This window comes from Globicephala melas, chromosome 10, assembly GCF_963455315.2.
Source record: "Globicephala melas chromosome 10, mGloMel1.2, whole genome shotgun sequence".
NCBI lineage: Eukaryota > Metazoa > Chordata > Mammalia > Artiodactyla > Delphinidae > Globicephala > Globicephala melas.
This window is the reverse complement of record NC_083323.1, coordinates 4976256-5001543: the sequence shown is the minus strand read 5'-3', so window position 1 is coordinate 5001543 and position 25288 is coordinate 4976256. Positions and strand designations below refer to the sequence as shown.

At 57.0% G+C, this 25288-nt stretch overlaps 1 protein-coding gene across 1 annotated transcript in view; it reads right to left on the bottom strand.

The window, feature by feature from the left end:
* Nucleotides 1-7758: 7758 nt before the first annotated feature.
* The window catches only part of LOC132597952 (carbonyl reductase family member 4-like), a 28087-nt gene continuing 10557 nt past the window's right edge, over nucleotides 7759-25288 (bottom strand). The window contains 1 exon segment of the mRNA XM_060306169.1: nucleotides 7759-7981. Within this exon segment, the coding sequence (XP_060162152.1) occupies nucleotides 7759-7981 (223 nt within the window).

Here is a 25288-nt window from a genome sequence, read left to right as displayed (position 1 = left end):
ATGGCAGAAGGCAGAGGAGTGCTTTTGGGATGGAATGAGAGACCCCCACCCTTACTTCCGGGGCACTCGCCCCCGCTCCAAACCTTCGAGGCATCAGCTTATAGGAACGGCGACAGCTCCATCCCCTGTGTCTATCCCGGGTTTGGATTCTGCCACAGCTGGCGGCGGCTCTCATGGCCTCCCTGCGTCTCCCCAGCCTCTCAAACCCAGCGCACAGATGATGAGAATTAATATGGTGCAAATTGGTAGGTTGAGCCAAGCACCCCGAGATGGAGGCCTAATTTCCACACAGCCCAGCCCTCCCCACGGGCAGCCGGGGAATAATAACAACAATGGTAATCAGGATAATTGGCGTAAGCAGAGCCTTTCAGTCACATGCCCTCCACACCCATGTACACCTTGAAAAGAATGCGGGGAGTCAGGGCAGGGATCTACCCTCATCTCAGAGCTGTAGGGCGGGGGCCCAGAGAGGTTGTGTGATGGACCTGAGGTCACACAGCTCGCGAGAGGCAGGAATCTGAGGACGCCAATGCCAGTGCTCTTTCTACTGCTCTGGAAGCCCCTTCTCAGAAGGCTCTGTCTAGGGGACTGGAGTGGGGGCTTTGCTCCAAAGATCAGTCATTTTAAATCCCCAAGGGCAGGGCAACCTAGACTACGGTAGGATTCGCAGCTTTGTAGCAATAAGGCCTTGGACAAGTTGCCTAACTTCTCTGGGATGAGGATCTACCTTTTCTCTCGAAAAAGATCAACCTTTTCTCCCACTCACTGGGTGCTCTGTGGCCCCCAGTGTCACTTGGGTGGTCTCCTTGAATCCCCACCACCGTCCCAGGAGCTGCTTCTATTTATTCCTGTTGACAGATGACAAACAGGCCCAGAGAGGTTAAGTGACTTGCCCAGGGTCACACAGCCAGGAGGTGGCAGAGCTAAGATTTGAACCTGGGTCTGTCCCTCCCCTGCCCGTGCTCCAGGCCCGTGCTCTTGACCTTGATGCAAGGAGGAACAGAGTTGAGGGCCCTGGAATGGGAGCACGTCCTGGCTGTGCTTCCCCATTTCTCAGTTTCCCCAGCTGCTCCGTTCTCACTGCCGGTCAGGCCCCTCTGGCTCAGAGAGCGTGAGGCCCTGGCAGACTCAGCCCAGCTCTGGCTCCTTGCAGGTTTAGCCCAGCCGTAGGGAGGCAGGTTGTACGGGGTTTGACAGATCAGGCTCCTGTGGCTGGGGTCCCAGCTCCAAGCTTCTTTGATTTTGCTGAGCAGCCTCTCCCGATGCTGTAAACGGTTTGGCTCGGTCTCACAGAGCGACCTTTGTTATTGCAAAATCTCATGTTTCCACAGAACCCAGGGAAAAAGGAGCCTTTGGTGGTGGGTTCAGGCAACTGTCTGAATTCTATTCTGGTGAGGTTCCCAGCTGTGGGGAAGCCAGCCCCGGCCTGGGCCGCAGGGTGGAGCCCGTGGCCTTGGCCAGGTAGCCCCCGCCTGTCTGGCTGCCTGCCAGCTACAGCCTGTTCACCGGTCAACATCTGTGATGAATCAGAACCTCCAAAGGACTACTCAGGGGCCTGACGGGAAGCGGCTGGAATAAGAATGAAGTGGGGGTGCCTTCGGCCCTGTCTGAGGTCTCCTCTGGCTGACCGGGGCCAGCCAAGCCCTGGTTCCATTGGAAGAGGGGAAAGGGAAAGGAAATTCCAGCTTTCAGAGCCTGGATTCAGGTACCTCGTGCCAGGCCTGGGGCTTTGCAAACATTTTCTCCTGAGCCCCACTGGCCCCCCAAAAGCAAGGCACTATTATTTTTGCCCCATTTCAGCTGAAGATAGGGAGGACCAGAGAGGTTAAATACCTTGCCCAGGGTCACACAGTGGGTAAGTGGAAGCTGCTGCCTGCCGTATGTTAGATTTCCAAGTTCAGAACCCTTTATACCATTTACATCACTTTCTTTTTTTTTTTTTTTTTTTTGTGGTACGCGGGCCTCTCACCGTCGTGGCCTCTCCTGTTGTGGAGAACAGGCTCCGGACGCACAGGCTCAGCGGCCATGGCTCAGGGGCCCAGCCGCTCCGTGGCATGCGGGATCTTCACGGACCGGGGCACGAACCCGTGTCCCCTGCATCGGCAGGCGGACTCTCAACCACTACGTCACCAGGGAAGCCCTACATCACTTTCTTGATCAGAGAAAATGTGGCCCCACTTTGGTGTCCAGGAGATGACTTTGTCTCAGCCCTCCCCATCTGAGACCCAGACCACGTGAGGGGCCAGGCCCTCTGCAGTCAGTTTTCCTCACATATTGCTCTAAGGCCTCCTCAGAGCACCATGCCTGGTACTGGAGCCTAGCCGAAGAGAGGATGGGCTGCTTTCTGCCCCCAGGGCATCATGGGAATATCCTGGCATACCACCTGCAGAGAGAGAACCCCAGAATCATGGTCTGCTGGAGCAACCTTCCAAGGTCAGCAGCATGAGCCCTAATTGCAGATAAGGAAACTGAGGCTCAGAGAGGTCCAGTGACTGGGCCAAGGTCACCTCGCACATTAAGCCTTCTCGCCACCTTAAGGTCCTATTTTAATGTGAAAATTACAAAATAAGCCCCAGCTTCAGGGTCAGACTCTTGGGTCTGCCTCGCATCAGAAGAAGTCACTTTCCCTCTCTGAGCCTCGATTTCCTCATCTTTGAAATGGGGGCAACAGTTCCTACCTTTCAGGGGCCCTGTGATACGTGGTCAGTTGAGGCCATATTAGTAAGTGCCTTAGCACAAAGCCTGGCACACAGTAGGGCCGCTACTTGGCTATCCCCACCACTACCCCGCTGGTAGCTAGTGCCTAGAGTCTGGTATTTACTGGTCATAATAACAGTTACTAGGTCTTAACCACCTAGTATGTGTGACTCACTACACTGTGCGCTTTGCATATTCAGCGTCGTGGAAATAACCACAACCAACGTCTTTGAGCCTCGTGTTGGGCACTGCTCTATGCATCTGACAAGCATCATATGGGCTAACGTGATGTGGGCTGTGGCCACGCCCATCTCACAGACAAAGAAACTGAGGCTGGAAGTAACTTACCCGAGACTCCTAAAACCCAGGTCTGCCTGACCCCCGAGCCCAGCTCTCAAACCTGGGCCAGAACCTCTGTCTGAAAAGCTGAGGTCTCGTCCTCCACCCAAAAGGGGACACCTGAGCTGGCTTGGGGAGGAAGGAGGAAGGAGGGTCATCGCCAAACCCAGTGGGGAGTGTGTGGGGCTGGATGTAGGTGGGCAACAGCCGCAGGCTGCTGGGCGCCACCCCAGAGGGAGAGTCCACGGGGCTGATGGTCCACAAATGCCCTTGGCCAAGGCCCCGCCCTGGTGGCGTTCAGAGCAGGATGGGGTCGGTGCCGTGGGTGCAGGGACCAATCTGTGTGGGCACTCTGCCCTTGATCATGCAGGCTCACACCTTTACCAGCCACCAGGTGTCTTGGTTTCGTCGGGCAGAGCCCCCCGAACCCTCCACCGGCAGCCCCTGAGCCGCTCCTCCCAGTATTCACTGGAGCTGCTGGTTCAAGCCTCACTGTCTCCTGCCTGGACGTGTGCAGTAGCCAGCAGTCTCCCTGACTCTCTTCTCCCACCCAGTGGGCCATCCTCCAATGCGAGCCAAAGGGATCCACGTGGAACCCAAATCTGACAGCATTGCTCTGCTGTTCAAAGCCCTTCTACGGCTCCCTACTTGCCTCCAGATAAAGTCAGCCTTCCACCTGCCACTGAGCTCCATCTCCTGCCACAAGGGCACCCTAGGCTTGCTCTGCCTCCCTACTTTCCTGATCAGACCGTGCTCTCAGGTCAGCAGACCCCAGCTCTCTCTGTTTTCTCTTCCTGGACTGCCTGTCTTACTTCTTTTTATCTTTGAGGACCCAGGTCATTTGTCTCCTCCTCTTGGAAGCCTTCTCTGAGCCAGGCTGGATCTCTGCTTCCTCTGGGCTTCTCCACCCATCACAGCCCTGGCCACACTGAGTGACACTGTCTGTGCTTCTGTCACCACCAGGAGCTCCCTTAGGGCTGGCCTGGGTCTGACCCAGCTCCGTGTTGCCGACGCTGTCCACCACAGGGCCCAGCCCCGAGCGGGCCTCGGTGTGAGAAGTTGCATAAGTGGTTCTAACAGGCTCAGCCCAGGAGGCCAAGAACGACTGACGTCTCTCTCTGCTCCTGCCAGGACACCCAGTGCCCAGTCTGGCCGCGTCGGCAACTTGGCGCCGATATTTTATTAATAAGCACATTTGGCCTTACGCCTTTCCTTCTCAGCTCTCTGAGCACCTCCCCACCCTTAATTAATTCTCCCCACACCCCATATAAGCTGCTCTTCCCACAGCAGATAATGATGTGTGAAGTCCTTTCCTTAAAGGTGCCTGGGATTCATTGCACAGTGTAATTGGAATCCTCTCTTCCGCATCTCCTGGGCCCTTCCCACTTCTACTCCTCCCTCCCCTGGGCCAGCAGGTGGTCTCAGAACCTTTGGGATGGAGTGTTAATTTATTATTGTTATTATAAAGCCATGCACGAGCTTGCTGTCTTAACAGCTTAGTTTTGTCATCAGAAAAAAATAACAAGATAATTTTTGAAGAGGCGAGAGGCAAGCGGAGGGGCAGGGAGTGGAGTGGAGTAGCACCGCAGCCTGGTTTGTGCAAAGCTAGCTGGGTGGACTGGTGTTGCCGAGGGCCCTGGCAAATCACAGTTTCAGGCAACTCCCCTTCCTCCAGGAAGACTCCCCTGATTAGTCCACTCACATTGGGTTTTTCTGCTTCCCTCTGGCCTTTAGAGCAGAGACCCTTGTTCTGATAGGTGATTGCTCTGTGTGGGCCTGCCCCTCCCAATGACACTGAGAGTCCTCGTGTAGGATTCAAGTTTCCATGTCTTTGCATCCTGGGAAATGAGCAGAGGACTGGGTATTCGGTGACCAGTACTTGTGATGCATTGAGGAATGTGAGAATGAGTGAAAAGATGGTGGGTGGGTGGATGGATGAATGGATAGATCAATAGATGGGTAGATAATGGGTAGGTGGGCGGGTAGATGGATAGATAATGGATGGATGGATGGATGAGTGGGTAGGTGGGCGGGTGGATGGATGGATGAGTGGGTAGGTGAGTGGATGGATGGATGGATGGATGGATGGACGAATGGGTAGGTGGGTGGATGATGGGTGAGCGGGTTCATGGAAAGATGAATATGCAAGAAGATGGTTGGCTAGATGGAGAGCTTCACAGAGAGATGAATGAAGGGAGGGCTGGATGGACAGATGGATAAGTGAATGATGGGTGGATGGGTATATGTGGCTAGATGGGTTAACAGGTGAATGAAGGGTGGGTGAGTCTTTGGATAGACAATAACAACAATAATAATATTCTGCCCAGAGCTAATATTTTTTGCGGTTCCAGGAACTGTTCCAGGTATATTCATTAGCTCATTTAATGCTTGTAACTATCACTAGAGGGGAACGTGTGCTGGATTGGGAGATGAGGGATGCTTGAATGGGTGTTTTGGTGGGTAGACAGGCAGGCAGGTGCCGGGCTGGTGTGTGTTTGTGATGAGAGGTGGGCAGGAGCTCAGTCAAGCAGATGGGATGCCGGGCGGGCTGGGAGGTGAGGTGGAGGGAGCAGTGGACGAGAGGTCAAAGCGATGGGCAACAGCCTGGATATTTTCTCTCTGTTTCCACCCCAGGGAAGGGCGTGCCATTCCCTAGACACCCACCTCAGGAGCCTGGCATCAACCTTGGCCACTGTCTCACCCTCCATCTCACCAACCCTCGGAGCTCCAACTGTCTACACCCACGACAACTGTGGCTGGATTTGGCCCCCAGCTCCCCTTAGCCGTCCTGGGCCCTCCTGTGTGCCCTCCACATGGCAGCCAAGGGGATCTCGCTAAAATCCTCCTCTGACCCCGAATGCCCGTGGGCCCCCAGCCTTCTTGGTGTGCCCAGCCTTCCATAGCCAGTGCCTGTGGACACACTAAAGGGCCCTGGTTTCCTCCCATGACAGGGGCCTTCAGGCTCCTGGGTCATTGTTTATGCAGTGCCCCTTCTGGAAAGCCAGTCCCCCCCGTCCACTGGAGGCCCAGTGAAATCTCTTCTTCCCTGGGGTTCCCATCACTGCCCACCATCTTCAAGTCACCACAGCGGTTTCCAGCTGGGCTCTGGGGTCCCTGCAGGAAGCGACCCCTGGCTTCCCCGTGGCCGGCCTTCTCATGTGTAAAACAAGGACCTCAGCAAGACTTCTCGCCTGGGTGGTTGTCACCAGGATGGATGAGGCGGCCACGCTCACTATAGCACCTGACCATGGGGTGCTTGCGAATGGCTGCTATGATCATTACTAATAAAGTGTCTGCCTCCCCCCACCTGACAGCATATTTCTCAAAAATAAGACTGGGCCTGGTGCACAGACTAGTCAGTTCATTCAACAGGTATTGACGGAGCCTTTCTTGTGTGCCAGGCACTGTCCTGGGTGCTGGGATACATCAGTGACTCCAGGCGTCCCGGGGGTCAGGGCTGTGGCACCTACAGGAGGAAGGTGATGCGCGGTCGAATCACTAAACGACAGCGACCAAGACCAGCGAAAGGGTCTCGCGGCCGGGTTCACACCAGCTGCTCGCCCCGGTCGGTTCTTGGAACCAGGAACAGGCCTCGCCTTCCAGAGCAGGGCAGGCCCTCTGTCAGTATGTCTGAATCTGAGTCACTTCTGTCTCGCAGAAAACAGGGTGACCTTGCTTGTGGGTCCCGAGGAGCTAAGAATAGCCTGGGAAGTCGAGCGTGCCACCGCCCTCCCTCCCCTGCGTGTGTGCGAGGTGGCAGAGGGGGGTACGTGTCCTGCCCCGCCGCGGCGTGGCCAGCTGCTGCTGGCATCTTCGGGGCATGGCTGAGCCTTGCCAGCTGTTCGGGAGGAGAGGAGCCAGGGGGAGGGAGGGTTTCCATCAACCAAAGTGCTGAGCCAGCCCTTGGCTTCGGTCCTGGAGGTCCTGCCTGGAGCAGGGGAAGGTCCCCGATCGGCCACTTACTAGTGGGAGACCTTCAGCCAGCCGCCTGTCCTCTGGTCTCTGTTTTCCAGGTGAGGAAACTCACATGCCTTTCTTCAGGGTGTGGAGCTGGCCTGGGGACCCCCACCCGATCCTGGCCCCCGCCAGTGCACTTGGAGGGCAGAGACCCTCGCCCCAGGCCTCTGCCCGCCACCGTCTAGCTTTGCCGAGGGAGCGCCCCTTGTGGCCGCCCCTGCGTCCGTGGGAACAGGCAGGAGCGTCCAGCAGCTCACAGCGTTGCCCTGAAGCCTGATAGCCTGGGGCAAACCCCAGACAAACCACACAAAGACTGTGTGACCTCAGACCAGTCACTTGACCTCTCCCAGCCCATTTCCCCCGCTATGAAATGGGGGTTATGGCCCATCTCAGGGGCATAGCGCTGTGGCGGGAGATACGCGTGCAAAAATGGCACATGGTAGGTGCTTCGGAAGCACATAGTAGGTGCTTGGTGTTGGCGTCATGCTTCCTGTGGGAAGTGCTGGGCGTGGTGACTGGCACAGGGAATGACGTTTTAGGCCAGTCTGGGGAGGAGAGGAAATGGAAGTGCTCTTTGTGACTCTGAGGGAGAGGCCTGGGACCGGCAGGGAGACCGTGTGAGCAGATTTGGATGGAGGCATAGCCCCAACTATCAGAGATGAGAGAGGCAGGATGGGCTGTCCCCTCAGATAGAGAGCTCCCCATTCCTAGGGACAAGCAAGAATAATCTGGTCCCCTGCTTCCTGGGGAGATTGCAACAGCGACTCACACGTACGTGGATCGGTATCTGCCCCGGGGTTTCATGACGCTGGGGTTTATCTGTATCTGGGTCTGGTAGAGACAGTCTGTGTAGCTCCCGGAGGGGAAGGTGTGGCTGCCCTGCAGCTTCCGGCAGTAGCTCTCTGGCCCATCCACCTCCCGGCCCTGGGGCTGCACAGTCCTGAGCTGCTGGCAAACGCACGGACGGTTTCCTCCTCCTGTGGACCCGCTGCAGGAGAGGGCACAGCTGTCTGCCCGCCCCCACGGGGTCCTTGCCCTGCAGGTCGCTGTGCTTTCCCAAGGCAGCAACCTGTGTGCGCCTCCAGCCCTCTGACAATCTCCGTATCCCGCGCCCTCGGGGACATTTTACACAATCAATGTAATGAGGGCCAGTTTCTGCATTTAGGTCTCAGCTTAAAACCCTCCCACCGTGGCCTGGAATAAGAATTCATTCATTCAATAGGGTTTAGCGGTAAATACTACAGATCAGGAATTGCTCCACCTGGAGAGAAGCTGGTAGGGAGGGATTGATTCTTGGTTATATTTATAACCTTGCCACTTCTTCTTCCTCCCTCTCTTGTCCATCTGTGGACCGCCAAGTACCAAATCTCTGGGTCTAAATCTCTCCTGAGTGCAAAACCACATCACCAGGTCCTCAGGCCCCCGGGTCTGCAGGGAAGTCTGTGGTGGAACTCTGCGTCCTCCTGCCCCGAGCCCGTCCCCTTCCACTGCGCCTGCTGCATCCTGCCCTCCAATCAGATGCCTCTCCCTGGTTCTCCCAGACTCTGTGGGCCCCACCTCCTAACCATTGCTGGAGTCTGTCCACTTCCATCCACTACCACCGCACCGTCACTCTCACCTGGATAACTGACAATTGCAGCAGCTGCCTGGGGTCATCCTCTCCCCTCTCCCCCCGCCACCAAGTGCAGGGTCCGTCCAGCACCAGCATTGGACAAATAAGGCTGAAGTTCTAACCGACATGTCAGTGAGGTATCAGTGGTGCAGCTTCCCCGGACGCAGAAAGTGAGCAGGGACCCTTCCCCGAACCTCAGGGTCCCCAACCGTAACAGGACAGAGAGAGGCTGGAGGGACTTACTGTCCTACTGTGAGTCCCCGAGGGGAGGGGGCTGCCGCCTCCTTCACCTCCAGCCCGGCAGGGGCCGGTTGGAGAGTCTCTCCTGTGTTGCTGGAGCTGGGGTGCCTGGGGATCCCCTCCAGGAGAGGCCAGGAGAGACAGCAGGGATGGACATGGAGACGCCCCCACGGTTGTCCCTGCGAAGGTGCCTATCTGAGTCCTGTGGACCAGGCATGGCGCCCAGAGCCCACCTGGGAGAACAAGGGACCCCAACAGTGAGTCTTCCAGGGGCGGATGTCAGAGCATCAGGGCCCGGGGGTGGGGATCCGCATTTGAGAAGCCACCACGATGGAGGCGACGGAGGCTGGGGGATGCAAGACAGGCGGCAGCTGGGCTGGGGTTTGCGTTAGGAGCCCAGGGGGCTGCGGTTCTGCTGACTTACTTCCTCCCTCCGGGGGAAACACAGCAGGGTCCTGCCTCTGTCCGGGGCTCGCAATCCCTCTCTCCCTCCACAGGCTGAGGGGCCCTGTCCCTGGCCCAGACCATGGAGCCCTGTGGCCAGGCCGGTGGCACTCGCTGCCCATCGGAGTGGGATGTGCGGGGCCCTGGGCCTTCTCCTGCCTGGGCCTGGGTCTTAGGGACCTGGAGATGCCTGTGTTGATATGGAGACTCATGAGCTGGCCGTGGAGATTTCCAGACCGTGGGCAGGGCCAGGGCAGGGTCCCTTTCCAGCCCAGAGTCTGGCCCCAGGTGTCTAAGGCAGGGGATTGAGGCAGGGGGTGGGCGGGGGAAGATTTGAGCTTCATGAAGGACACGTTGCTGGCAGCTCAATCCCTGTTCGTGGAGACCAGGTGGTCCCCCACCTCCACTCCCTCTGCCTCCCAACAGGTGTGTGGCAGGTGCTTTGTGGGTAGATGCCCGTCTGTCCCTCTGAGAACTCACCAGGGCCAGTCAATGATAGCCATGGGACTCACACCCTCCAGGGCCCCACGGCACCCAGACCAAAGCCTCCTCACAGCACCCTTCCCCGCAGGGCACTGGTCCTGGGACCCATACAGAAACTGGCTCACTTCTGTCAAATCCTTTCTGAAATATCAGCTCTTCAATAAGGCCTCAGGGGGTCTCACTGCCGGTCCCCCATCAAGATTCCTTTTCTCAGTTCGGTTTCTGTTTCTCCCGCTACGGGCAAAGTGCCTTCTGATCGTCTGGACGCTTTGGTCCTTTGTTCTGTTGTTACAAATCCCCTTCGATCTGGAAATTCCACCAGCCAAGGGCTGGGCTCCGTATCTGCTGCGCCCCTGGGGCCTGGCACACAGTAGGCCCTCAGCAAAAATTTGCCAAATGAACGAACCAACCAGGATTCTGCAGAAACACCGGGCAGGACGTGGGCAGGGATCTGGGCACGCCGCTCTCAACTGTGCAAGTGTTTTTAAAATATTTTTGTTTCAGTTATCAGAAATCAAGGCGGAGTCGAGCGCGGTAATACATCTAAACTGGTTGATCAAACCATAAGGAAGAAAACAGCACTTCGTAGCAGTTAGACAGAAGCTACCGGAAGATTTAGAAATACTGTGATCCCTTGAGCGGTTTTTGCAAATGGGGTTTCTATTCATAGTGAGGCCTTCGTCGTCTTTATCTCATTATTTCTGGGGGTTTTCTTCACTGCTCTTCCCCAGGGTTTCATGATATTGTTATATAAAGTGATTTCAATAATGAAAATCATGCACTGTTTGCTCTTGCCATTTTGGGAGCCAGGAGTGCTGTGCAGAGAGGGCTGGCCTGGGGGCCTTGATGTGACAGGACTGGGATTCGAATGTTGAGGCTTTTCATGCCACCTGACAGGGAGAACCAGGTCGGGTCAGAGGCTGAGTCCTGGGTCAGGGGCACACGAGGTAACCCTTCCCCCCACCCTTCCCACCAACTCTTCCTCCAATCCAGCAAGCCCACTCCTGCCTCAGGGCCTTTGCACTGGCTGGTCCTGCTTCCCAGATAGTTCTGCTGTCCCCAGATATGCCCGGAGCTGGCGTTCTCCTTCCTGCCTGCCTTGGCTGAAATGTCATTTTCAAGAAGAGCCTTCTCTAGAGCACCCCTCACCTCCTGAAGCTTCCCACCTGCCTTCTCAGCGTTTTTTCCCTGAGACATTTATTGCTGTCTGCTATATTATATATGCACTTGCTTATTTGTGAAGAGCAAACAGACTCAAGAGTTCTTTATGTGGGTGGGGGGTCAGATCTGGGGGCTGAAGGAGAGGGAGGGGCGGAGACCACCCCAGGTTTCTGGTTTGAGGAGCGGGGTAGGAGGGGAACCAAGGCCACACTTCCATGACCAGCTGCTGGTTCCTCATGCACACTGGTGCCTGCAGAGCTCCCATCGGGCCCCTCCTCCAGCTGGCCTGCCCCCAGGGCCCACGTGGCACGCAGCCTGGCCTCCTTGAGCCTGTGGCTGGCCCCAATTACCAGCAGCAACCCTTTGGGTGCCCTTGGATTGCTGTTACGGGTTGAACTGTGTCCCCCCCCCCCCCAGATTTACACGTTGAAGTCCTAACCTCCAGCACCTTAGGATGTGGCCCTTTATCAGGAAATACGATTGTTGCAGATGTAATTAAGATGAGGTCATAGTGGAGTCGGGTGAGCCCTGGTCCAACATGATTGGTGTCCTTATAAAAAGGGGACGTTTGGACACAGACATGTACACGGGGAGAAGGCCATGTAAAGATGGGGGCAGAGATGGGGGTGCTGGGGCTACAAGCCAGTGAACGCTAAAGGTGGCCAGAAACCCCCAGAACATGGGGTAGGGGCCTGGCCCAAATCTCCCCTCAGAGCCTCAGAAGGAACCAGACCCCTTGATCTCAGATCCTGGCCTCCAGACTGTGACCGCACACATGTCTGTTGTTTTGAGGCCCCCAGTCTGCGGTGCCTTGTCACAGCAGCCCCAGGACACTAACGCCGTTGCCAAGCTCGAACTGGCCGGCCCCCGGCCCTCACCCGACGGCTCCACTTGCAACCCCACCGAGTCTGGAACTGTCTGTCTGGGAGGGACACCCTCGCTCATCAAACAAAGAGGCAGCTCTCCAGTCCCTGGTTCCTAGTTTGAAAAATTAGGATAATAATACCCACCTCCCACGGCTGTCACAAGCCTTCAATTAAATACAGTGGCAACGCACCTGGTTCGTGGTAAGGCTTGGTAATTGGTGGCGGCAGTGCTATGGTTATGTTTATTATTGTTGTTATTAATAGCATGATTGTAATTAGCTGTCAGTTGGCAGGTCTGAGCTGGCTGTCGAGATCAGAAAGCCTCGTGGTGGGGCCTCTGCTCACCGCTGTGTGCAGGAGAGGAGACGGCCTGTAGGAGAGGGCCAGATGTGCGCACCGTGATCCATTCACAGTCACTGTTGCCACCTCTGTGCCTGGACGCATCTGCCCCCAAGGAGGGAGGCGCACCAATGGTGATCGCAGTGCAGCACGATCTGGGCTCTGATGACAGGACGCTGATGGGCTGCGGCGGCCCAGAGGGCACCAGATCCGGCCTATCTGGATAGGGTGATGGGTGCAGGGAAGGCTTCACAGAGTAGGTGACTTTTGAAAAGGGCATAAAAGGAAGGGAATCTGGGCATCCAGGTTCCCAGCTCCCACAGCACAGTGTGACCTTGGGTTGGTTCTTGACCTTCTCTGGGCCTCTGCCTCCCTGCATGAAAAACGCAGGCCACCAAGGGCCTATCCCCCAGAAGAGCTTGGAGTAGTCACCCTGCTAAGCATCTCCAGTACCCAGGCCCCATCCTCAAAGCCAACCAAGGTAAGGACCCAGATGTCCCATGAGGCACTTGAGCAGGGCAGGCTTGTGGCCGACATTTCGGCCGGTTCTGAGAGCTGCATGCCTGAGGATAAGAAAAGAAACTCTGGACAAACATCTAAACCCTTTCATGACCCCCTGCCCTGCTGTTCCAGTCGAGGAGAAAACGAATAGCCAAAGCAATCTCTCTGAAGACGCACACCCAGCCGGGCCGAGCCTGGACCATCCAGTAGCTTCCCGGTTCTTTTATTCAGTTTCAGCTCTGCGGCTGGCCACCTGCCTGTCCTTTTTGAGCGCCGAAATAGAGCGATAAATGGGGACGCTGGAGCTGGACAGATGTCGCCATTTCGGAGAGTCGCCCCTCGCCTGCCACCTGGGATTTTGTTCTCCCCATTGGAAGACAACATCCCAGCAACGTGGAATCTTTCTCTGCTGCCAGATTGAAGGCATCTTGTAAACAGGAGCCAGAGGAGGGGAAAGAAACGCCCATTTGCTGAACACATGTTCTGCTCGGAGGGCTGCCTTGTGCGCGGTGAGTGCGGTTTCTCCTCTCCCCGGTTCCTATTTTACAGACGTGAACTACGGTGCCGGGAGCTTAGAGATGAGACAGCCCCCCCCGGGAGGGCAGCAGGAAGTGAAGTCAGGGCTCTGATTGTCAAGTTTGCTGTGGACCAAGACCCAGAGTAAGATTTCAGAGCTGAGCAGCTTTGGGAGGATGGCCAGATCGGTGGGGGCCAAAGGGTGCGTGATAAGGAGAAAAACTGCACCGGGCTTCTGCTAAAAATGGCAAGGAATACTTTATTCAAGGCTACTGCGATAGGGGCAAGAGATTGAACTCAATTTCCGAATACAGCAAGGACAGCTGGGGACGTACAGCCAAGGAGCAGAGTGAGGGGATCAGCGGGTGGAAAATTACTAAGAGAGACTTGATTAGGTTTCCCGGGTAGGGGAATTCTTGCTAAATTGGCCCCAAAGGATTCTGGCTAAAGGGTCAAGGACTTCGATACCAAGGGTCGGGAGAATGAAGATATGGGGGAGGGCATCCTTGATAACCTGGCTTAGCAGGATTCCTGGCTGAAACTGGGCTTGGCAGGTCAGGGTCAAGGAGGAAAGGGCTCAGGAAGCCTGATGGAAGTTTGGTCCAGGAGGGAGTCTGTCAGGTGGAGGGGAGACCCTTAGGAGAAAGAGGTCGAGTGCCATAGTGTGAATATCCAGCTCTCTCTGGGGACTGGGCAGGGCTCGGAGATGTCCCGGGACGTGGCGATGGGAAGTCCAATGTCTGGGACCAGGAAGAAGGCGATCGGGGCTGTGCTTTGACCCCCTGACTCAGTTTCTCCGTCTGTTAGGTGGGGCCCCTGGTGCTGACTGAGAACACACAGGAGCAGCGACTGCACATACGAGGGGTTTGACAGTTATGAACCCTCCCCCGATCCGCTGCCCCGGAGCCTGGGGGTTTGTAAGCTGAGCTGCCACATATAGGCCCACTGCATCCAATGTAATTTGGGGAGAAAATTCCAACTGGGACAAAGACACATGTTCTCTGCTACTGCAGCTCCCGGCCCTACGGGGCCGTCTTGTTAGGCTGTTCACAGCTGGCAGCAGGCTGGGACCACAAGTGGCGAGGACTTCAGAGCTGGGGCCAGCGGGGCCTTTCATTCCAAGAGGATGCGTCCTCTCTGGGTATTTCTGGGTGGTGTAGCAAAGAGCTGAGCCACTGGCACCGCTGGGGACCGGCAAAAACACATGGGGGCCAGATTGCTGCCGAGGAATCCCACAAACCTCCGTCGTGACTCAGTTCCGGGACAGCTGAGTGCTTCGGAATTAGCTTGAGCCCCGCCAGCAGATGCGCAGAGGCCATTGCATGGAGGGTGGCGGGGCCCAAACCAGAGGGGAGAAGCGCCTGGCTCTTGGCTGCATGTCCCCGTTGCTGGGACGTGCGGCTGGCTCGCCGCCCTCTTGCGGGGTGAGTGCATTCCCCCAGGGCAGCGACCGCGCCTGCGTCATCCTCAGGTCCGTCCAGCAATCCCCGAGCAGCTGCTGTGTGCCGGGCAGGGGTGGGGCACCGCGGTGCCGAGATACATAGGTCTGAAGTTCTGTCTCCTCAAGCGCCTTCCAGGACTGGGCCCCCGGCTGGAACAGACAACCTGATATAAAGCAACTCGCCGTGTCCCAGCCCCTGAAGGCGGCTTGTCGGAAGTCCAGAACTTTCCCTGACCATTTTACGAAGCTGTTGTAGCACGTGGAAAGCTGACGGACTCGGGGATGAGCCAGGCCTTGGCCCAAGTCCTTCTCAGCCCCCGGCTGGCTGTGTGACCATAGACAAGTGACAGTCTCTCCAGCCATGGTTTCCCGTCGGAGGCGGAAGTCTTGGCGTTGGGGGACTGTTTTTATAGGAGTTACCGGGGTAGTGATCCCTAAATTCTAGAATTATGATAAATCACCAGTGTCCTGGGCTGAATCGTGTCCCCTCCCAAATCCATATGTTGAAGTACCACAGCGGATGACTATTTGGAGAGAAGGCCTTTGAAGAGGGGATTAAGCTTACGCGACGTCATTAGGGTGGCCCCAATCCAGTAGGACTGCTGTCCTTATTAGGAGAGGAGATGAGGACATAGACACGCACAGAGGGACGAGCACACGAGGACACGGGGAGAGAAAGAAGCTCAGAAGAAACCAATCTGCGGAAACCTCGAGCTTGAACTTCAGGCCTCCGGGACCGTGGGAAAATAAATGTCTGTTGCTTACGCCGCCCGGTCGACAGGGGCCCCAGCAAACGATCACAACCAGTATTGACGTTAGAAGAGTCAAATGGCCATCAGAGCCTCTTGGGCTTGAATTCACCTGCAACCTACCAGTACACGCCGTGGGACACTCCATGACATCTGTGGAGCCCCCGGGCCCCTCAGGGCCAACCTGAGCCGGCCCCAACCGTTCTCACTCAGAGCATCCCAGATGCTTTTCTCAAAGGAAATGCCTTCCACCATTCCCGACAGGCACGAAGCTGGAGTTTGTCGCACCCAGGCCCCGGCATCCGCCTCCAGGGACGGTCCATGGGGAAGCCCTGGGCACAGAGATGTTTGCTGTGGTCTTCATGGTAGCAAATCATTCAGAGAAGCAGTTAAGTGAGCCATGCGGGTCCACCCAACAGACTCTAAAGTTGCTTGAGCTCAGTGCGTCTGAAAATTACAGAGGGAAACGGGAGGAGGGAACTAATGGATTCTGAACGGCTGTATGAGGCCTGGCTCTGATAAACGCTTTTGATAGTTATCTTGTTTATTTTTCTTAGCATCCTACGTAAGATAGATATTTTTATCCCTATTTTATGAGGCTAAAAATCATGCCCAGGGCCACGTGAGAAAGGAAGACAAGTTTTAAAAGGAACACGGGAAGTGAAGCGAGCCGGTGATGAGGGAGGCATCTGGAGGGCATCTCTGCTGGCTCAGGGACTAGAGATCAGAGAGGAGTTCTCTCTCATCCACTCCTGCAGCGCTCCTTTTCTATCTGCCATAGAGAGGGAGGAAAGGTCTTGGGGTCTGATCGCCGAGGCCTGATCCACGTCCCCTCCTGGAGGAGGCCTCTCCTCTGGCACCTGCTGGTTTGTGTCCTGGTGTCTTGAAGGCAGACTCCGTCCCTCTCTCTGTCTCCCTCCCAGCACCTAACACAGGCTCTGCACGGCAGGTGACTGTGACAGCAAATGCTGACGTCACTGGCAGTGTGCCAGCTCCACTCTGCACTCCCACCTCATGCCCAAAACCTGTGGCAAGGGTTGTGATCGGGCCCATTTCACAGACAAAGAGACTGAGGCCCAGGGAGCCTAAGTGACTTGCCCAAGGTGAACGCCTGGACGTGGGGACACCAGGATCCACCCATGGTACTTTGGCCCCCGCGGCAGAGTGTGTGACCATTGGGCAACCCTGTCTCTCAGCACACGTGTTGAGTGACTGCTGGAGCGAGCAGCTGTGGGGTCTGGAGTGAGTCCCTACGCCTGGCCGGGCTCCCTTCCTCAGCTGGAAAATGGGCTCCCTCTGAGGCAGGAGATAGATGGGCTCCAGGCCAGACATTCGTTACCAGCCCCCTGTTTATAGATCCAGAGGCAAGAGAACAACGGGCCCCAGAATACATATTTGTGACCAGGCTCCTGTCTGTATTTCAAGATCTGCACTTCCATATAAGAAACAACAGGAATAGGGTAGATAACTGGACATTGGACACTTTTGTGGCAGGGACAGAGCGGGGCTAAACCCTGTTAAAAGATCAAGTGGTCACATGTCTCCCATCCTTAGGGCAAGGGAGACATTGCACGTGCGCAGGAAGGCTCCTTGGGGGTCAGAAAGGAGGGGGCACCACCCCATAATAGGTGATGCTAAGGCCGTCCCACAGGCCTGTGGGCTGTAACCCACCTTGGAAAAAATTTGCGCACGCGTGTTGGGGAGGGTCCTAGGGCAGGTCACGTGTGGAAAAAGAAGCCAGGTAATTGGCCAAAGGTAAACAAACCCGGAAGAACTGCCCTATATGAACGATGTCACCACCTCTTTACTGGGCCCCTCCTCATTGGGGGGACGCCCACACCCTTTTTCTCCCCGTGTGCATCTCTGCCCTGCTTCTGTCCTAACTAAGCAAACTGCTTCTCTGTATGCTCTCCCACTTGTTGTGCTGTGTCTCTAATAATCAACTTGGTACGTGTTTTTACAGTTTTGCCTCCGTGAGAAATGCATTTTTCACTGGAGGCAAGAGCCAGGGGGCGTGGTGGCTGGGATTCCTGCTTTTCATCCAGGCTCCCCAGGTTCAATTCCTGGGCAGGGAATCAAGATCTCGCTTCAGGCCACCGCTCCCTGCTGCGTCTCCGAGTTCACCTCTCCACCGCGAGCCCCCTGCGCGGCTGCGGGAGAGGCAGGGAGGACCAGCCTGAACTGGTCAGCACTGGACACTGTTTCTAGTGGTGTGGACTTCTGGGAGGGCGGGGACGACTCCACCTGGAGCCTGGCTCAGAGAGGGCGTCCTGTGAGCGGCTGATGAGTGGCCACAGGACCGGCAGCCTCCAGGCGTGGCCACTCTCCCTGGGCCTCCCGTCCCTCCTTGGCCAAGCAGCTGCCTTAGGGAGCCTCGTCAGCAAGCCCAGGGCTCAGAGAAGGAGCCGGCGCAGGGCCACATCCTGAGGCCCCTCTGCCCAGGACAGCCCCAGCCCTGTGCAAGGGCCGGCCGCGGGATCAGGACACAGCTGAGCGGTAACGAGGGCTCCCTGTGGAGCGGGTTGGCGGCGCCTGGACGCCACCCAGCGTTCTTCCAGGGCGTTCCGGATCCCCGCTGAGCTCCCTGTCTGACGCTGTTGGAACCAGTGCTCGCGCCAGCCGCCTGCTCTGGGCTGGTCCACAGATAGAGCCACCAAGCATCACAGGAGGGACAGAGTGTGTGGGGGCCCCCGGAGCACCCGGACCCAGAAACCTCCTTAGTTAGATGGGCCTGACTCACTGCTCCATTTCACAGATGAGGAGACTGAGCCCAGCGGGGGATGCTGCCTGTCAATCACCAGGGTGGCTGTGCTCCTTCAGGGCCCTGCCTCCACCCTGGCCTCCCCTCCAGCAGCTGCTGCCGTCGTCCTGCCCTTATTCTTGATGGCAGCAGTGGGGTCAGCCATATCCCACCTCCTGCGGGGAGACTGGCTGGCCTAAGGAAGGAGGAATTGGGTAGGGCCCCTCTACCTTGGGTGTGGGGAAGAGGGTCATGTGACTCCCCCCAAGGCAGCAGGACGGGTAGGGAGGGTGGCTTCCCATGGGGAACCCAATCCCCGGAGATGCAGCAGCTGCTCCCATCCCCCCAGGGTTATGACTTCCTGGCCCAAGATGGGCCTGGGCCCCATTTCATGGAACGTTGTCTGCTCACCAAGTCACTCTGATATTCTGGGGGTCCCACCGTGCGCCAGGCCTTCCTGTCCAGGAAGCAGTGTCTGCCTTTAAGACCTTGTGTGGGAGCGGTGGTCTCCAGGCCAGGTAGTCAGTGTTGAGATGGGGGGGCACAAGGTGACAAGAGAGCCCGGGGTGAAGGCGTTGGAGGCAGTGCACACCCAAGCCAGCCCGGACCCCGGCACAGGCCCCAAAGGCAGCCATCGCTGTGCCTGGGGATGCAAATGGGGTTGGACTCCAGCCACGCCTCGAAGCCAAGCCACGCCAGGGGGTCAGCCTGGAGGAAGGGGCCTGGCTGTAATTTGCACAAAGGCACGGCATGTAGGAGTAGCTGCTGGAGGAAGATGGGTGGGGCTAGCAAGCAAACCACCCCCAGACTTGACCAGTGCCCCTGGGGTCCTCTGGGAATCCAGGTCTGGGGACAAGAGGCTGCTGGAGGGGAGCCAAGAGGCAGGACCGCATGAGGAGCAGTGGGACGACGGGGCTCATTCTTGGGTCCAAGTTAGACCCTGAAGAAAGCATGGATCCTGGAAGCTGGGGCAGAGGGCAGGGCATTGCCCAGGGAGCCGCAGGCTGAGGGGCCCTTGGGGAGGGTCTCTGAAGACGGCCACGCCCATCAGGAGACCCTCCCTGCCCCTCCTCTAGCCCTGCCATGAGCCCAGCTCCGAGGGGTAAGAAGCACCCCAGCAATGGACCTCCCTGGTGGCGCAGTGGTTGAGAGTCCGCCTGCCGATGCAGGGGACACGGGTTCGTGCCCCGGTCCAGGAAGATCCCACATGCCGCGGAGCGGCTGGGCCCGTGAGCCATGGCCGCTGAGCCTGTGCGTCCGGAGCCTGTGCTCCGCAACGGGAGAGGCCACAACAGTGAGAGGCCCGTGTACCACAAAAAAAAAAAAAAAGATGCACCCCAGCAATGGGGGAGAAGGGGGGACAGAGGAGAAACTGACAACGTCCCAGGCCCCTAAACCACGCTGAGCTGAGCGGGGCCAGGCAGGAGCTTTAAATTCCACGAGGCTCTGAAGTTTTATTATTAGACTTGCCTGGACTTCGTATTACCCAAAAGTGCCTGGAAAAACTATAGAAAATACCCTCGCTGTTCATGCGAGGGAGGGAAGAGTCTGCCGGCTAGGAGCGAGGGCCCAGAATGGAGAATGAAGCTGGTCCCACCCCCAAGCCCCCAACCCACGCTGAGTGCGTGGTGGGCGTGTCTGTTGAGGGGGGCAGTGGTGGTGATGAAGAGCCTTCAGCCAGTTGATTGGGGCTTGGAGAGCAGACCTGCGGGAAGGGGACGGGGTTCCCCTGGGCGGGGGGTGAAGAGGGAATGGAGCCCTGTGCAGGGGGCACGTGGGCTTGTGGGCTGAGCCTGGGCAAAATGCTGCAGGCATCAAAGACCCAGCCCCGCAGCAGGGTCCCTGACCGTGCACTGGTTAAAAACACCCCTCCCAGAGGTCAGCGCCCACGTGCATCCTTCCTGCTCCCACCCGGCTCCGGGGCACCCGCTTCCATGTCCAGAGATCCCGGAAGCTGGGCCGCTGTAATGAGGCCTTTGAAGCCGAGTCAGCACACATCTGGAAGGGCTCTTTTGCCATCAGAAAACTTGAGACAGATTTTGAAATAACGACGTGGCCTTCTGATGTTTGAAGAAGGGATGCTTTGGGCTTCCATCTGCACTTTTGTTTCTTAGCCTGTGGACCAACACACCAGCTATCGACTGACACACACACTTGACACATTCACAGATGCATGCCCACACAGGCACACACAGACACGCACACGCACACTGCCCGCGTTGCCACAGCTGTCCTGAGGAGGGGGTGGCCGTGCCCCGTGCTGCCTGGGGCGAGGGCGGGGCACACTGGGAACCGGAGTTCCCTCACTGTTCTAAGCCGTTTCAGAAATTCAGCAGTTTGGCCCAAGTGGATCCAAAAAAAGCATGGTTTCTGGTGGAAATTAAGTAAAGCCAGAGAGAAGTGTTCCTGCCTCAAGCCCTGGCTCACGCAGACGGCGGCCAGGGCTGCCCTCCCGGGGCCTCGGCGGGCAGGCATCCACGCCTCCCAGCCTTCCCAGTGGGTCATAGGTCGGCAGGAAGGGACTATGGGTCTCCTCATGTCTGTGGATCCAGCTCGGGAGACTCCATCCCGGCTGAGCTTTCTCCAGCCGCCTCCCTGAACCTCCCAGCTCCCCCGCACCTGATTCCCGCCACGGTCCCTTGTCCTCAGCACGAGGTGCCGGAGGCTCAGGTAAAGGGATGCATTGTTCCTGCCTGATGTCCACCTGAGGCCTCAAGAGGAGACACTGCTCAGGGTCACACACGGGGCTGCTCTGCGTTTCTGAGACTCCTCGGCCCCTGGGAGGCCTTTGCTGCTTTAGGAGGGGAGAGGGTAGGCCTCGTCCGGCTCCCCTCCCAGCCCCGGGCTCCCCGTGTCTCGGCCCTGGCACTGCGGCTGGGGGCTCTTTCAGGGCAGGCACTGGTCTGAGTCAGCTTGAAGGACGTACACCAAACTGATGAGGGAATGAACCAGCAGGTGCTTTCTGAAGAGCAGTGAGAATAACACAGTGATAAAGCTGGCTCCTTCTAGCACCTGCACAATGGGCGGGATTCTCCAAGCGCCCAGGTAGCCACTCGTTTATCCTCGCCAGGGCCCTTTCCGTGGAGCCTATCACCAGGCCCACTTTCCAGAGAGGGCCACAGAAGCACAGAGAAGCTGAAGGAGTCCCCAAGGTCACACAGCAGAGTGAGGGGTGGCCACAGAGAGTGGAAGGCAGCCAGACAGACGGCAGAGCCCCCTCCCCCTCCCCTGGCGGGGCCACAGCCGCTCTTATCTGTGCATCTGTGACAGCTTCCCTACTGCAAAGGGCCCCGCGCTCTCTCACCCCTCTTAGCCCCCAGCTCCTTCCTGTTCTGGCTTCACTCTCTGTTCACCAGCACTGCCCAGCACTGCCTTCACCTCACACTGGATGTCCTCTTGAAGTGGAGTTGGCTGTTTGGGTTTTTATTTAATAGATTCACTTGCCCCCATGCACAGCCACCCCCATTACCAGCATCCCGCATCAGGTGGTATATTTGTTACAAGTGATGAACCTGCACTGACACATCGCTGTCACCCAGAGCCCATAGTTGACATTAGGGTTCACTCTTGGTGTTGGACATTCTGTGGGTTTGGGCAAATGTATAACGACATGCATCCACCTTCACAGCATCATAAGAGGAGCTTCACTGCCCTGAAAATCCTCTGTGCTCCCCCTCTTTGTCCTCCCCTCCCCCCTCCCCCTGGCAACCACTGACCTTTCACTGCCTCCATAGTATTGCCTTTTCCAGAATGTCATAGACTTGGAATCCCACAGTTGGGAACCTTTTCACATTGGCTTCTTTCACTTAGTAACACTGGCTGGCTTTTAATGGCACCTTGGCTGGGGGGTTGCTAGCATGTGTCCCTGCCCCCAGCACCACCAACCAACCAAGACGGTGCGCATGGCCACAGGGAGAACTGCTCACCACCCACTTCCCCACCCGCTGTATGAATCCTGTCTTCCTTATACAAATAACAATGATCTTAAATTGCAAAACTGGCCGCATTCTTCCCCTCCTTCTTGCCTTGATCTGTGTAGTCCCTCCCGCATCGACTCTGGACTTGCCCATGGGGCTCGCTTTGGGCAAGGGGACGTTAACATGATGCAAGCAGAGGCTTTGGGATTTGCCCTGGTGATGCCCTTGGGAGGCTGAGAGCAACAGGTGAATGAGCCGGAGCCAGCCTGCTGGAGACGCCACGTTGAGGAGACCAAGGTGCCCCAACCAGCAGCCTGCCAACTACCAAACATGTGAGTTGGCCATCCTAGGTCATTCCATCACCAACCTACCTGCCAGCTGACCACAAACGCAAGACGTAGATTGCCCAGCAGAAGTGAGCTAAGCCAACCCAGACCCAGAACTTCTCAGGCAACCCATGGAATCATGAGCTAAATAAACAGTTGTTAAAGCCACAAAGAGTCGGGATGGTTTGTTACACAGCAGAAGCTGACTGATGCAGCCATTAATATTTGATTGGGACGCTGGGTATTTGGTGTGAGTGTTCAAGACTTCTGTGCATTGGGGTAGTTGCTTTCAGGGCAGACTGGTGTGGAAATTACTCTTTACGCACCAAAAGTTTAAGTTGCCACAACCCCCTCTGCCCAGCACAGGCCTCAAAGAGCAGCTGACTGACCCGCAAAGTTGCCCAGATGCAGAGAGCCCACGTCCTTCCTGAAGACTTGGATTGGGAGGCAGGCACTTTGCAGACTCCGCGAGGGGAGACAGGGCTTAGAAATGTGGTTGGTGATGACCTCAGGGACTAGCAGAGGAAAACTGACCAAGAGCCTGAACATTCTCTGCAACAAGAAGGGTCCTGCTGGAGGAAGCAACGAGTCTCACAGGAAATAGCTCAGGACAAAGGACACTGTGGCCTCTCTTTTGACCCAGAGTTAATTCTCTTAGTTAAGGGGTTTCTCCAAGCCCTAAATGGGGAAGGGATACAGAAGCCCATGATCTCTCCTTACATCTTACTGTATGACTTTACATATGATAAGATACAGTACATAGTTATGTAGATAGTGCAGTTTATGATCTAATGCACCAGACACATGTTTCTTATTCTAGAGCAAGGACCTGCAGCACACTTCTCATTTTCTCCCTAAAGTCCTGAGTTGAAAAACACACCTAGACACTGTTGCAGACAGATATCTGGCTTGAGGACCCACCCCGTGCCCTGAAGTCAGGCTCCCTGAGTGGGGAAGAACGATCGGGAGGCCCTGCCCCAGAGGAAGTCATTGAATCTCATCTGACTCTTCCGGGAGACACAGGGAGGCAGGTGGGAGCCCATTTTACAGAGGAAGCCTCAGAAGGACAAGACGGGCCGTTTAAAGTCCTGGCTGGTCCGTGTCAGGGCTGGGACTCCAACCAGCCAGCACGTCGGATCGCGTACCAAAGTGAGCCTTTCCCAGTGTCACACGTACCAGAGTCGACGCCACTCCCCTCCCCGCACCGGCAGAGAGACAGACCCCACTCCGCTGCACAGCCAGCCCCCAGGGCTCCTCCCCTGCAGCCCCTCCCAGAGAATGATCAGTAGCTGGGGCGAGGGAGCCGGGAACCCTTCCGGGCCGGGGCAGTTGTCAGCGGGAGCCTGGCCTCCCACTGCTCCTTGGGCTGATGGCTTGAGGTAATTGATGCAGGCTGGGCTGTCTCTGGCAATGGCACAGCGTGGGAGCGGCTCAGGGCCCTCACCTGCCCAGGACGGGGAGTTGGGGTGGTTTGTGCAATGGGTCTGGGCCTCTTCGGCCCATGGGTACGTTTATCAGCTGCTTCCAACCTGATTAATTCCTCCACGCCTTGGGGGGACCTGGAGGCCCCTGCCGCAGCTGGGGCCCTTCTCGATCTGTCTGGGCAGAGTGTGCAAGACGGGCAGGCGTCTAGAAGCGGGTGGGGTGTGTGTCTGCACGCACAGGGGCACAGGGAACACGGCGGTGGGTGGGCGGCGGCGCGAATCCCCTTCCTTCTCCCCAGGAGGGAGCTTTGGGCGCCGGGCGGCGGCTGAGACGGAAGTCTTCCTCAGGCTGTCTTGCACAGAGCTGCTTGCAAGGGACCCCCCGGGCAAAGTTCAGCTGCTCACCTGCGGTGCGGGCAGCGGCCAGCAGGGCATTCAGGCCTCTGGCAGGTTCAGCCAGCCCCGGTGTGCAGCCCAGCACGCGGTGCACCCCACAGCCTGCTGCCCACACTGGCCTCGTCCCCCTGGCCTTTGCCCTCGATGCTCCCTCTGCCTGGATGCCCTACAGTCAGCCTTTTGATCTTCTTTCCAAAGGCAGTTGTACACCCAGCCACGCCGGCAGCTGGGAAGAGCGCCCCTGCAGGTGTGCACCCATGTGGCACCTTCCCACGAGGCCTCACAGCCCACTCTGCCCGCCCCTCTCCCCCCTGCCACCTCACCTGCTTTACTGTTATTACTTCTCATGTCATCTGTTGCTTGGTTCTTTGTCTGTCCCGCCCCCAAGGATGTTAACTTCACAAGGACAGAGACTTTGTCTGTTTTGTCCTACTGCTCTGTCCCCACTGCCTAGAAGAGTGCCTGGCACATTGCATGTGCTCCATAACATTGGGTAAATTAATGAGTCCTTCATATGACGATTCTTGTGTCCCAAACCATCTTTTCAGCAAGGCAGACAGGCCAGGGTTAATAACCTTATTCTGCCAGTAGGAGAAACTGAGGCTCAAAAACACCTGAGATCATATAAAAAGTAAAGGGCAGGGGAAGGCTGGAGTGCAGATCCAAGCCTGCCAAGGCCAGAGATCCCTCACAGAGTCATTCAACAAACATTCGTGGAGCACCAATTATGTGGCAGGCACAGGGCTCGTCAGAGGAATATGGCGGCGAACCAGCTCTCTGTGGAACTTGCAGTCCCTTGAGGGGGCATCAAACGGTCATTACCAATAAGCTGTGGCTGCAAACTGAAGAGTGGGGAGTCTGGCCTAAGCAAAGGACATTCAAGCTGAGACCCCAAGGTGGGGAGAAATCAACTGGCCACATGGAGAGGGTGGGGAAGAGCATTCTCAGGCTGGGAAACAGCTTGTGCAAAGGCCCTGAGGCAGGACCTCAAGATGTATTTGAGGTAATGAAGGATTCTCAGGGTGGCCCAAGCTGAGAGAAGGAGGGGTGCTGGGTGGTCAAGGTCTGGGCCAGAACCCACAGGGCCTTATTGGTCCCGCTGAGATGTTTGGTCTTTACCCCAGGGTAACCAGAGTGCTT